Source organism: Cydia splendana, chromosome Z (genome assembly GCF_910591565.1).
Source record: "Cydia splendana chromosome Z, ilCydSple1.2, whole genome shotgun sequence".
Taxonomy (NCBI): Eukaryota; Metazoa; Arthropoda; class Insecta; order Lepidoptera; family Tortricidae; genus Cydia; species Cydia splendana.
This window is the reverse complement of record NC_085987.1, coordinates 26,183,486-26,196,817: the sequence shown is the minus strand read 5'-3', so window position 1 is coordinate 26,196,817 and position 13,332 is coordinate 26,183,486. Positions and strand designations below refer to the sequence as shown.

Genomic DNA, 13,332 nt, shown 5'->3' with positions numbered 1-13,332 from the left:
ATTGATTTTGTCAGAAATGAGATTTCTCGAATATCAGTTTAATAAGGATGAAGCGAGCCTACTGTTCGGCCACAGGCAGCCCTGTGTTGTAAGAAAGTGTCAGGCACGGGCCGCACGGGGCGCGCTTCCGCGGATCCACTAGAGCAGGACAAACATCTACGACAGAAAGCTCCGCAAATCATTACCTAACTAGAGTCTGGCTAGCCAAAAATTGTTGACAGATATTTCGTTGTTGTATCACTAATTGTCTATGATTAAAAAAAAAGCCTAATGTCAATTGTCAATTTGTCATTCATTCAAATTGTTTGCGGTTTATAAGGGGTTTATTTTAAATAATATTAATAATTTCTATACTGAGTGAGGTTCGCAAACTATTATTTAAGCTCTTAAATAATTACGACAATGTGCGAAATCGACGTGTAGCGTTGTATAACGAAAAACTGCAATGTTTACAACTCCTAAACAAATGTAAACAAATTAGGAGGTTGGTGCTCTATAAATATTTTGATACTTAGCATTTAGCATATTTGGCATAGTACTTATGTATTTTTTTGGTGATGGAGTAATATTACGGTATTATCGAGCTAGGTCTTATTTAAACTACATTTCATTTTTCGCCTTGTTACAATGGTATATGGTGAGAAAGTGTTAACATATGTGTTTTTATCGTTGACTGTACTTTACATAGTGGTAGAAATTATGTGAGCTGACTTTGAGTGCACGTCAACGTATATTTAACTTATATCCTTAGGTACCTTATGTGTGCACAGAAAATCAAAAATATTTTCTAGTATCAAAACTATAATTCCTACTACACAAAGTGTGACCAGCCCAAGATTTTTTGAATTTCCCGCCAAACAGTTGTGTAATATTTCAGTAGCCAGACTTTTTTTCTATTAGTCAATACGTAATAGGGAAACATTTTAATCGAGTGGCTACTTTTGCACATTTCTGTTGAATTCAATATCATATCACTTGAAGCACCAGAACTATTTATTTAAATGCTTATTCAAATATATATATTATTTTTTTTGCTTTATAATGTAAGTAACTCTATGTTACTTTGCGTATTTTAGTTTCAGAAAGTAAACGGAACGTCATCTTCATCCTTAGTTAAAGTTAGTACAGTCAGCATTAATATCAATATCATCAGTAGAGCGTACCTATGAAACAAGGCGCCAAAAGTATCTGCCGCCCTCGAATACTTTTTCAAATAGATAGAGTTCGTGATCAAAAGTATCTCTCAAACAGACATATCTCTTTTAGTTAAGCAATCAGAGAATGGTAGATTTATATTTTGACCCCATAGTCTGATATGCAAATTTTGATGCTGATAAAACATTGATTTTATATTAATTTATAGATATTATTTATTTGTTATCAACACGACTCCAGTGTCCGATCAAGTTCCAAATAATAACAAGTACTCGACTCGTTCTGACAGGGTGGTGATCCCTCCTGATTGGTATTAGTTAGCAGCCGGGTCAAATAGTATGTGTAGTTTTGGAGATAGATTAAACATCTTTTATCCTGAATAAAATTATATTTAAAGAAATAACGAAATCTTACCTAGCTTATGTAGGTATACGTTCACGCGGTAAAATCGGGTAAATGATTATCCTATCACCTATGGACTCATCCAAGAAAAAGAAGATATCACACATAGTTTATCATGACTTTCTTCACTCGACCACTTGGTTATACAGACACATAAACCACAGAAGTTTTCTCTTGTTGCCTACGAGGCTGCTCAACGTAGTTTTGGACTGCATAAAAATTTTGAACAGCTTTTTCACCAATTACAATTCAGCTACCTACAAATGTTTTTTTAAGTACCGTAAAATGGGGTGAGTAGGGTTCGCGGGGAGAGTTGGGTTATGAATGGGGAGAGAAGGGATGAAAGGGGGGTGAGATGGGATTTTAAGGCTACTGCTACAAAAATAATGTATTCCAATTTAAAATGGAGCTATAGTAATACTCATAATAAAAAAAATCGATCCAACAATCTTCCAAAATCACCTTTGTATGAAAACCCATGTCACCCCAATTACGAGAGACTACGGGGTGAGGTGGGATTTCCTGTTTATCGTCAAAGTTATGATATGGAACTACCCAAAATAAAATAAAAAACCGGGCAAGTGCGAGTCGGACTTCCGCACGAAGGGTTCCGTACCATAATACAAAAAACGGCAAAAAAAAAAACGGTCACCCATCCAAGTACTGATCCCGACCGACGTTGCTTATCTTCGGTCAAAAATCACGTTTGTTGTATGGGAGCCCCACTTAAATCTTTATTTTATTCTGTTTTTAGTATTTGTTGTTATAGCGGCAACAGAAATACATCATCTGTGAAAATTTCAACTGTCTAGCTATCACGGTTCGTGAGATACAGCCTGGTGACAGACGGACGGACGGACGGACGGACGGACGGACAGCGGAGTCTTAGTAATAGGGTCCCGTTTTACCCTTTGGGTACGGAACCCTAATAAAATACAAACGTCCGGAACACTTATTATATACACCATTCAGTTTGCATATGTAAAAATAAAATGTTATCGAGGTTTGAATGCCAGTTTTGCGCCTACTCACCCCATTTTACGGTAGGTATTCTTATAATACATAAAAACTGTAAATTTAGTCACCTGCAATAATTTACGGCATGAATATGTAGGTCATACTGAGCAACTTTTACTATGGTACCAACCCCAAATCGCGAAAAAACGATATTACCATTTGCTCACGTAACGTACAGTCGTAGTCGGCGAAATACTGCGTAACTTCGAAAGTATGCACTCCACCGTAGAAATATTTGGCGCGGAGAGTTTATAGATCGCGAGCCAGGAACAGATTTCAATGACCAATAACCTCCCGGGTGAAAACTCGTAAAGTTAACCACTTTCTGCGTTACGGCCTTCAGAGTGTCAGGTGACGGTCTTTCCACCGCTATACATCCGGCTGATGATATTATTCATTCACAATAGCGTACATACTATCATCTGACCATGTATCAATCGGGAGACGATGACAATATTTACCATACCTCAACGTCCTCAACCCACCAACGGAGCATTCCACGGGCTGTCCCGTACAAACGCATTTTATTTCCTGTGTTGCGACACTTGCGATTTTTTTTCGGCGTTTAAAGCAGGCGATTATTTTTCTGTGCATATTTTTGACCATTTGACCAAAAAGGAAACTCTTATCTGCAAATCTTCAGAAAATTCGCGTTTGTACGGGACAAACCTTAGACAATTTCATGGAATGCTCCCAACGGAGCGGCAGCTGGCATTCACGAGGATTAATTACACATCGCCCTTAACCAATTTACGAGTTTTCGCCCGGGAGGCGATGATTAACGAAATTTGCGCCTGGCTCGCGGTCTATTATTTTTCTCTCATATGACGTACATTGATCAATAAATTCAATACTGTACAAAGTAGACCCTCGTACATACTAAATTGAATGCTACATTTTCCTGCGTTTTTATTACAAAACATTTAACATGAGTCTATATAGGTATGTTTTACAATAAGCATTTTGGAGGTAAAGTGGTGTTTGAAATACGACATAATGTAGTCGGCAGGTACGCCGCCGACAGCGCCAGCGCGGGCAGCGGGAAGGCGGCAGCGCCGTGCAAGGTGTGCGGCGACAAGGCCTCGGGCTACCACTACGGCGTCACCTCCTGCGAGGGCTGCAAGGTAATTCTTTGCCGAAGTTATCTCCCGGTTTGATGCAAAGAGATTGGCCGAATAATCGAGACAAGAAAATTGTTTTTTCGTAGATAATCAAATCACAATACCTATTAGAAGATAAGAAAAGCGATTACAGCGTTTATGAAAATTCGTATCCTAAATGGTTAGAAAGGGGTTAAAAGTTTGTACCTGGTGGTACAAATATTGCTATCCTACTGCACTGAACCCTAAGCAATCTTTTTCTGGACAATGTTAAATGTTCAGGTAGAATATACAACAATCAACATTAAAACATCCACGCGTACAAAGTCGCGGCCAACAGCTTGTGTAAATATATGGTGTAGTTTGTAAGCCACTACTTAGTTTAGTAACTAAAATCCTTAAAAAAATCATAATGTACATGCATGATGATTCGATAAGTCCTTAAAACATTGAGGTATTAAAAAGTTTGTTGTAAGTAAATATTTTCTGATATAGGTACTGGATTTTCAACGCGATTACTCGCGTTGAAAATCCAGAATAGGTAATGTTCTGTCGTAGATACAATTGTCAATGCAGGTAAATGTATTTATATCAAACTCCTCTCCAAAAATAATCACCCAACCGTTCGAGCTCTCTCCATATGTATTGATTTGAAGTTGTATCAGTATTATGAAAGTATTAGGTCCGTCACAATTACAATACATGAATAAATGAAATGTTTACTATTGGGCAGGGTTTCTTCAGACGGAGTATTCAAAAGCAAATAGAATACCGCTGCCTGCGGGACGGCAAGTGCCTGGTGATCCGGCTCAACCGCAACCGCTGCCAGTATTGCCGCTTCAAGAAGTGCCTAGCCGTCGGCATGAGCCGAGACTGTAAGTACCTACCTGACTGCAATACACGCTACAAGCATTATTTGCAATGCACCCTGTGTATCACGCGCTTTGAGCACGCTTCATTTTACCTAAAAATAATAATTTACCCTAAAAATCGTAATACATAAATAAACAACATTAAAACTCTTGGCCGGGCCAAGGATAGGTCTGCGGTCTCGATAGTGAATTTGTAAAAAGTAATGGGCAATGGCGTTATTAAATAAACATTTGTCAAATCTAACAAACCGTTGATAATCGTTTGTCCCTATCCGTCATATTGACATTTCTGTGTGTAAAAAAAGGTAAAATTTAGCAGATGTCTAATCGATCGGTAAATATATAACCAACCCATAATTTAAAAGAGGTGTACCTATAAGTAGTTTTTTTAACTAAGTATCGGTAGTGTAGCCCTTCAAGTGGCGCCAGCGAAAACCCGAAAAGTAGTCAAGTGGCGCCGCGGATTTGCGCAACTTAGCGGGGCCCCGATGAGTGGTCAGCGCAGATTAAAAGAATTTTCCTTGTTAAAAATGAATACCACCATAAAACAAATTGATGATTGGATGATTGGATTGGAGGTGCTTGCTATTTAATTATCAAATTAAGACTTCTATTTTTAAGATTATATCATAAAAGGGGACCTAAAATACAATTTATTTTACAAAACAACCTCTTAAAAATCAAGACTTAACTCGGACTAGGCGGTCGCTGCCGAATGAATGGTTCTCACCAACAAATTTAATACCAAGTGTATTTGTGTTTCTTACGGTATGCTATCCTTGTCTAACCCGCTAACTAATTTTGGGCGCTAGAAGAGCGTAACTTTACTTAAATGCGTTCAATTTCACCTCTAAATACTGCAACACCTCATGAGTGGTGGGCCGCCAGTTTACTGCTTTTCGATCCGACCATTAACGGGTTGTCGCCACTTGAAGGGGTAGGGTACAGTAGCTTATAGGCCACAGTGGACCTTTTGTAATAAATTGCTAATATTGTAAAGCGGTAAGCACCCACGACTTTACCGCTTTAACTTAACCCCCAACCGTGTGCCTAACTAGTTCCAACTCAGCTTCAGAACAAAAATTCGCAGTAGCGTGAGCAACTGAGCATCGGTCACCCAGTAGCTAACATTTTTTTTACATTATATAAAAAAAACCGTTTTCGCTATCACCATTTCGTAAAAAGGCTTTTTCTTCCCTGCTAGGATGGATCAAAATGCCACTTTTCTATTCTAGGACACTATTTTTTTTACTTTTTGCATACTCATTTTTGCAGTTTAAATAACATTTTGTGAATAAACAAACATCATAATTAGGTACCTCATAAGTGATGTGAAAAGCACTACTGCTTTTCACATCACTTATGAGGCTGACTACTGCGTAGGTATGTGTCACAGTTTATCATGTGACACATACCTACGTATGTGTCACATGATAGCAATAGTTATTTGTACAACAAGAGATCAGAGTTTAATATTTCTTCGAGTGCTTATTTTGAGTCCCGTGCAAGCGAAAGATTCTATAATTCATGAGCGTAGCGAGTGAATCTAATTTAGAAACTTGAGCGTAGTAAGGGACTCAAAAGCGCACGAGATGTAAATAACTTTCATCTCGTGTAGCACACAACATTTTTCACCTGAGCAGTGAGAACATACCTATTAGACAACTTGAAAAATGTAATCCTTCTTCATCACTTAATACCTGCACTCATGTTTTCTTAAAATATACAATAAATTAAGTTTAATTACCGCAATCGAACAAAAAAACAAAATGTAATAATAAATTTCAGTAAAATAATATGGAAATAACGAACATCAACTGACACTTCAATCGACAACTTTTTTTTTGTAAAAAAAAGCTTTGTAAGATACGGTCTGAATTGCGGATACGTATTTGTCAACTATTTGTCAACTATGGTAGAAATTCTTAAAAGTAAAATAATTAATTTTGCGTGATAATCTGTGTATTTTTTGAGTTCATTATTTTAATTGTACAATAAAATACCTAAAATATAGTATTTTATCAGTTTTTATCTAATCTTAAACTTTTTTTTTATAATTATTAAGAATTCATACTTTGGAACGATGCGGTCTGAAGTTTTTCGGGCGTCTATTATAAACCGTCAATATACCGTTGAATGTCGCTTTAACTTTTTTTTGTCTATTTCTTTTTGCTAACAGTGTGAAAGGGACAGAGATAATAGAACCCAAGTATTTCGAACTTGTTGTAGACCCCGCATGTTGAAATGACATTTGACTATAAAGGTCACTTGAATGTCGTTTTGTTTCACTCGGTGAGCAAAATCGCATTTTGCTCACTGTTTTTAAGAAGCAAAGTACCCTTGTTCGAGCTGCTGAGGTGAAAAATTATTTCCACCTTGGGCATTATTAACACTTGATGAATCCCTCACTACGCCCTCGCCGTAAATATCACTCCCTTGTGACAAAATCTACTCTTTCTTTATGGCTTATGATTAGAAAGACCTTCATTATTGTAAATATTTTTTAACCGACTTCAATTTCATAGAAGGATGAGGTTCTGTATTCGGTTGTGGCTATTTTTTTTTTAGTCTATGTACGTTCACCGATTACTCCGACATCCGTAGTCCGATTTGAGTAATTCTTTTTTTGTTTGAAAGGAGCTACCTTCGAGTTGTTCCCATTTTAATTTGGTTCTGTTCTGATGATGGGATCCATGAGGAATCGAGGGAACTCCTCAATTTTTAAAGGCACATGCATGGTGTTTTGGGCGTTTTCTTAAGCAACTCGAGCATTTTCTCCCGAAATCCACCAATTTGATGAAGTAGACCTGATGATGATGATTATTTTGATGATAATGATGATGCTTTCTTTAAATGTAAGTATGTTCAGCGATTACTCCGGCACCTGTGATCCGATTTGAGTAATTCTTTTTGTGTTTGGAAGAAGTTACTTCAATGGTGTTTCCGTATTATTTTCGGTTCTGATCTGATGATGGAATCCATGAGGAATTGAGGGAACTCCTCAATTTTTAAAGGCACGTGTTAAGTGATTTCGGGGTTTTCTAAAGTAACTCGAGCATTTGCTTCCGAAAACCACCAATTTGATGTACTGCAACTGTAGCCTTACCACGAGTTTGACATTGACATATTCGCTAACGTCTTATGCATCTAAATGTAACTTTTTATGCATCTCGCTCACACTAAGGTTAGTACGAGCGAGATGCATAGGAAGTAAGTTACACACATGCTAGCGAATATATCAATGTCAAACTCGTGGTAAGCTGGTAAGGCTACTGATCGGGGGTTAGGGTTAGGACTTAAGGGGTCAGGGATTAAGGGGTCGGGGAATGGCGGTTGAAGGGTTGCTGGTTCAGGATCGAGGGGTTCCTGGATCAGGGGTTGATGTGCTGTGAGGTTGAGTGTTCGGGGGGCTGAGGGATTGGGTCAGTGGCGGGGCGGGCGGATGGACTTAGTTGACAGGAATTATAATTTCCCAGACGGACTCGAGAAAATTCCTGATTATATATTTACTAAAGTGATAGGTACACGAATTTAGTGTTAAACATGATCTTGTTTTTCATTCATGCGTCGCGCTCTTTAACATTGCGTTAAAAATAAAAATGGTAAAATAAAAACATTTTACAAAAAAAATGAAACCGACTTCAAAAAGGATGAAATAAAATATTATTCTTTTTTATGTCTATGCGTTACCAACTGATATGTTTGAAGTCGGTGCCAAGCCAAGTAGTAACAATACCAGTCAAATATAATCAGCTTTATGGCTATAAATCCCATTAGAACTGTACTAATAACTATTATAAATGTGTAAAGAATTCTGTCTGCCTCTTTGTCGCCTTTTCATGGCTAAATAAATAAACCGCATTAGGTGAAATTAGGCAAGAAGGTAAATTCCATGAATTGTTTTATATTTTAAAATGTAGTGCTCTGGATAAGGGACGGGAAATAACTCAGTCTCAATCCCACACTTGCGTGCTATAGACTGTTCGAGCATTAGTAAGAAATGCTCTTTAAAAAATACGACGGCAAAAAAATGCATTTATATTTACACTAATGTGCCGACAAACATGGTACGGACTGCGCCAAGAAGGTTTGATCGTGTGTTCTTAGGTCCAGTCGACGTCAATGATATGTTTACACTTTTGCACCTTACTCCTTTGTAATAAGGCGAAAAGTGTAAACATATTTTTAACGTCGACTGTACCTACAGAAAGTACGTTCATTGTCGTCGTGTAAGGCAATCCAACGTAGGTAAATCCTTATCGAATCGCACCAAAGTCATGGTATGCTTCCAAAATTTGGCTTGGCACCGACTTCAAATATATCAGTTGGTAACGCATAGACATAAAAAAGGATATTATTTTATTTCATCCTTTTTGAAGTCGTTTTCTTTTTTTTTGTAAAAAGTTTTTATTTAATAACTGTAAAGTCGATTTATTACCTATGTTTAATAGTCTGTTCGAGAAACTGAAAACAGTGAAAAATAGAGATACTACTCCTAAAAATACGTGTGATACCTCATTAGATTCGTCATGATGCCTAGAAAAATGTATTAAAAGTTATAAGCAAAAAGAGGGGGAAAAAGTAGATATTTTTCATTTCCCCAACATCTCAAAAAGTATTAATATTTAAGAAACGAAAATTAATACTATTAAAGAGGAGGATATTTCCAATAAAAAAATCCCAACTTCCAGAACTGTATCTCCATTATTTATACTTTTTATTCAACGCTGAACACAGCCCTCCGCGCCTCATTTTCGGGAAACGCGCGTGGTGTGAAAAAGCGATTACGTAACATGAAATATAATTTTAAAGGTATTTAATATTCATTGAAAAATTTAAAAAAAAATGGTGTATTTAAAACATGTCAACAAATGTACTACGTGTAGAAATTTATCTTAAAGTTATTTTTTCAACAAGTTAGGCAATTGTTAATAAACAAAATTTTCTCAAACTTCCTTCTTTATTACGAAATTTTTTTATAAATAACTGTATAATAACAAAAGGGAAAAATAGATCATATGAAATTGAGGCACAATGGATTTTATTATTGAAAAAAGTAACAAAGTAATTTTTTTTAGCAACACTCTTTTATTGCTGACTGTACTTTTTCTCATTTGCATGTCTATCGAGTACTTCTTGAAACCTTTCTTATGAACCTAAGCTCGATGTGTTTGTGTTTTTCGATCGCGGAGTTCATTTGGCTACCGACCGACTGCATCATCAGATCACCTCCATGATAGCAATTATTGCATTGTCACCGAAATTATGATAGTAATCCAAATTTCAGCTTAATCAAATACCGGGAAGTGGTTTAAATTTTAGTTATAAGATTTGAATTGAAGCACTATACATATATGCAAAGGTGTATACGCAGTGAAGCTAAATAAAAGTGTCTTAAAAAAGCCAAACTACTGGAAGCAAGGAGCTAAACTTTTGCTATTCAAATTGTACCCAGTATGCAAAAAATAAGATAAAAACGGAACACTAAAAATCATGGCTCACTCTTTTAAACCACAATCAACAGATATGTTCAAAATTAGCCCCAATAAATACAACAGCTATAAAGGATGACTTACGCTAGACCGGGCCGGGGCCGGGCCGGAGCTTCAGGCGCTTCGTTTTCTAAGGAAAGAACCACGTGATTACCGATCAGCCGTCATAGAAACTGACATGTCGGACGCCCCGGCCCGGGCACGGCCCGGTCTAGCGTGAGTCATCCTTAAGTTAAAATGGCCGAACCGCAGCTCTTACAAGAAAAAGTGATCAATGGTGCCTCGCTCTCCCCTGTAAAATGATCAATGGTGCCTCGCTCTCCCCTGTAAAGTGATCAATGGTGCCTCGCTCTCCCCTGTAAAGTGATCAATGGTGCCTCGCTCTCCCCTGTAAAGTAATCCAATTTCGCTGTCTAAATTAATGTTCGGACTTACTTATGACCCTCGATTTTAAAAATGAAGTTTTCTCGGGAGTATTGTGACTAGTCGTATGCCTATTGCCTAGTATTAACCACCTTTTTCATTGAAACACAGAAAATAAAAGGAAATACCTTGTAAAACTAAAGACCTCTTCAGTCGCATATTTCATTAATGATTCCATCGAATATTCTAACAATTGAAACTTGAAGCAATTCCATGGTAATCCATAATACTTATCACGTGTCTTTCTTTTTTTTTATTCTCTATTTTAACTTAGAAATAAACAAAATAAACCCTCAGGAAATAATCAACAACAAATTGGTATTGACGTTGACAATAAAACTGATGAAGACAGCTCAACGTTCCGTTACGCTGATGCTCTAGTACAATTTCGAAACATACAATCTAAAAATTCATAAGATAAATAAAAATATTAAAATAATTAATTCTCTAAATTCTGGATGTCTTAAATAATATATTAGATACTAATAAACATAAAAAAACTTCAATACAGGAACGTTTTTCAGAAGTAAACTAAAAATATCTCAAAGTAAAATAATGCTTACAAATTCGTACGCGATGAGTTTTCGAACGTTCCCTTTTATCGTAATTTAGTCTACTCCAACTGACTACTCGACTACTGCCTATGAATGTGTGCGTAGATGTCATTAAAAATAGCTCCGTCTTTCTCTAAACTGCGTGAGTAAAAAGGACATGATTTATACTCTGAAGTAAGCAATAATGAACGTTAATATTTAGGACATATGGTTCAGTAAACAACCTGTAACTTATGATCTTTCTTCTTGAATCGAACCTTGTTACACGCCACGAGGTTAATGACATCTTCCTCAGTTCTGGTATCCTGGTACTTTTGGTAAACGTTTGTCTCAATAAGACACCAGTTGTCGGTTACCCGCCCGAGGCAAACGACCTCTTCTGCAATTCTGGCATCCTGGTACTTTTGGAATAGTGTTTATGCCATTATGTCGCCGTTATGTCGCCGTTATGTCGCCGTTATGTCGCTATTATGTCGCCGTTATGTCGCTATTATGTCGCCGTTATGTCGCCAATATGTCGCCAATATGTCACCGTTATGTCGCCATTATGTCGCCAGTATGTCGCTGTTATGTCGCCGTTATGTCGCCATTCAGTAGCCGTTCAGTCGCCATTCAGTCGCCGTTATGTCGCCATTCAGTCGCCATTCAGTCGCCGTTATGTCGCCATTCAGTCGCCACTCAGTCGCCATTCAGTCGCCATTCAGTCGCCACTCAGTCGCCGTTATGTCGCCATTCAGTCGCCACTCAGTCGCCATTCAGTCGCCATTCAGTCGCCACTCAGTCGCCGCTCAGTCGCCATTCAGTCGCCGCTCAGTCGCCATTCAGTCGCCATTCAGTCGCCACTCAGTCGCCAGTATCTTTGTTTTGATTCAGTCGCCATTCAGTCGCCGTTCAGTCGCCGTTCAGTCGCCATTCAGTCGCCGTTATGTCGCCATTATGTCGCCACTCAGTCGCCATTCAGTCGCCATTCAGTCGCCACTCAGTCGCCGCTCAGTCGCCATTCAGTCGCCGCTCAGTCGCCATTCAGTCGCCATTCAGTCGCCACTCAGTCGCCAGTATCTTTGTTTTGATTCAGTCGCCACTCAGTCGCCATTCAGTCGCCGTTATGTCGCCATTCAGTCGCCGTTCAGTCGCCATTCAGTCGCCGTTATGTCGCCATTCAGTCGCCGTTCAGTCGCCATTCAGTCGCCATTCAGTCGCCGCTCAGTCGCCATTCAGTCGCCACTCAGTCGCCAGTATCTTTGTTTTGATTCAGTCGCCTCTCAGTCGCCATTCAGTCGCCGTTATGTCGCCATTCAGTCGCCGTTCAGTCGCCATTCAGTCGCCGTTATGTCGCCATTCAGTCGCCACTCAGTCGCCATTCAGTCGCCATTCAGTCGCCACTCAGTCGCCATTCAGTCGCCATTCAGTCGCTATTCAGTCGCCATTCAGTCGCCACTCAGTCGCCATTCAGTCGCCACTCAGTCGCCACTCAGTCGCCGCTCAGTCGCCGCTCAGTCGCCGCTCAGTCGCCGTTATGTCGCCGTTATGTCGCCATTCAGTCGCCATAGTAAAAGGTATAAAAGGCCGGTGCGGAGCGTTGGGAGGGGCATTCATTCTTCGACCGGGCTAGCAGTGACTCTGGTTTTCGGGTGTAACGTAGTGCGGGGAGGTGAAGTTTCTCCGCGACTTTTTCTGTGTTTGTTTTTACTTGGAATGATCCTAGTGAATTTAAACTTAGAATTTGTGTCTGTGCTTGGTTTTGCGGGGATTTTAATTGTCGTAACGCTAAGTTTAGACTGTTGTGGAGATTCTTTACTGCCATGTGTGGGTTTTTAGTTATTGTGAAGTTTTCTCTACGCTGTGTGTTCTAAGTGCCGTCATGTTATGCAGGGACAATGTCAATGCATAGCCGGGGCTAGGAATAGTGTCTGTGTTTGGTTTTGCGGGAAGAAATTCTCGTAACGTTAAATATAGATGACAGTGTTTAAGGGAATTTCACTTTTCTGTTGAGCTAGTTTAATTTAGTGATAACTTAGTTATTTTAGTGTTTTTCTATGGGGTATTTTTGCTATTTTAAAAGCCAGATCATTGTTTGGACTGACAGTTTGTCCAGCTAACCATTCACTCCGCCTAACGGTGCCAAAGGATTGGATGGTTAGGAGTCTATTGCTCCAAGTTTGAGAGGACTTGGCGTCTCTTTTATATCAACATAAGAGACGAATTATCTCACTAGTCTCAAGGCCCAGCTGTTTAGATGGATGTGGGGACGTCACGTGCGCGTCATCCGGAGTAATCTGGGCCCACTGAAGTTGACAGTAATTGAGACTAGGTCTCC

General features: G+C 38.8%; 1 protein-coding gene and 1 long non-coding RNA gene across 3 annotated transcripts in view; one reads left to right on the top strand and one right to left on the bottom strand.

The window, feature by feature from the left end:
* LOC134804951 (uncharacterized) overlaps positions 1 to 13,332 on the bottom strand; it is a 72,274-nt gene that overhangs the window by 23,455 nt on the left and 35,487 nt on the right. The gene's annotated exons all lie outside the window — the stretch shown is intronic.
* The window catches only part of LOC134804810 (ecdysone-induced protein 78C), a 77,755-nt gene that overhangs the window by 38,187 nt on the left and 26,236 nt on the right, over positions 1 to 13,332 (top strand). For both annotated transcript variants that reach the window (XM_063778064.1, XM_063778062.1), the window contains 2 exons: positions 3,577 to 3,698; positions 4,408 to 4,549. In XM_063778064.1, coding sequence (XP_063634134.1) covers positions 3,577 to 3,698; positions 4,408 to 4,549 — 264 coding nt within the window. The remainder of the gene's footprint in view (positions 1 to 3,576; positions 3,699 to 4,407; positions 4,550 to 13,332) is intronic.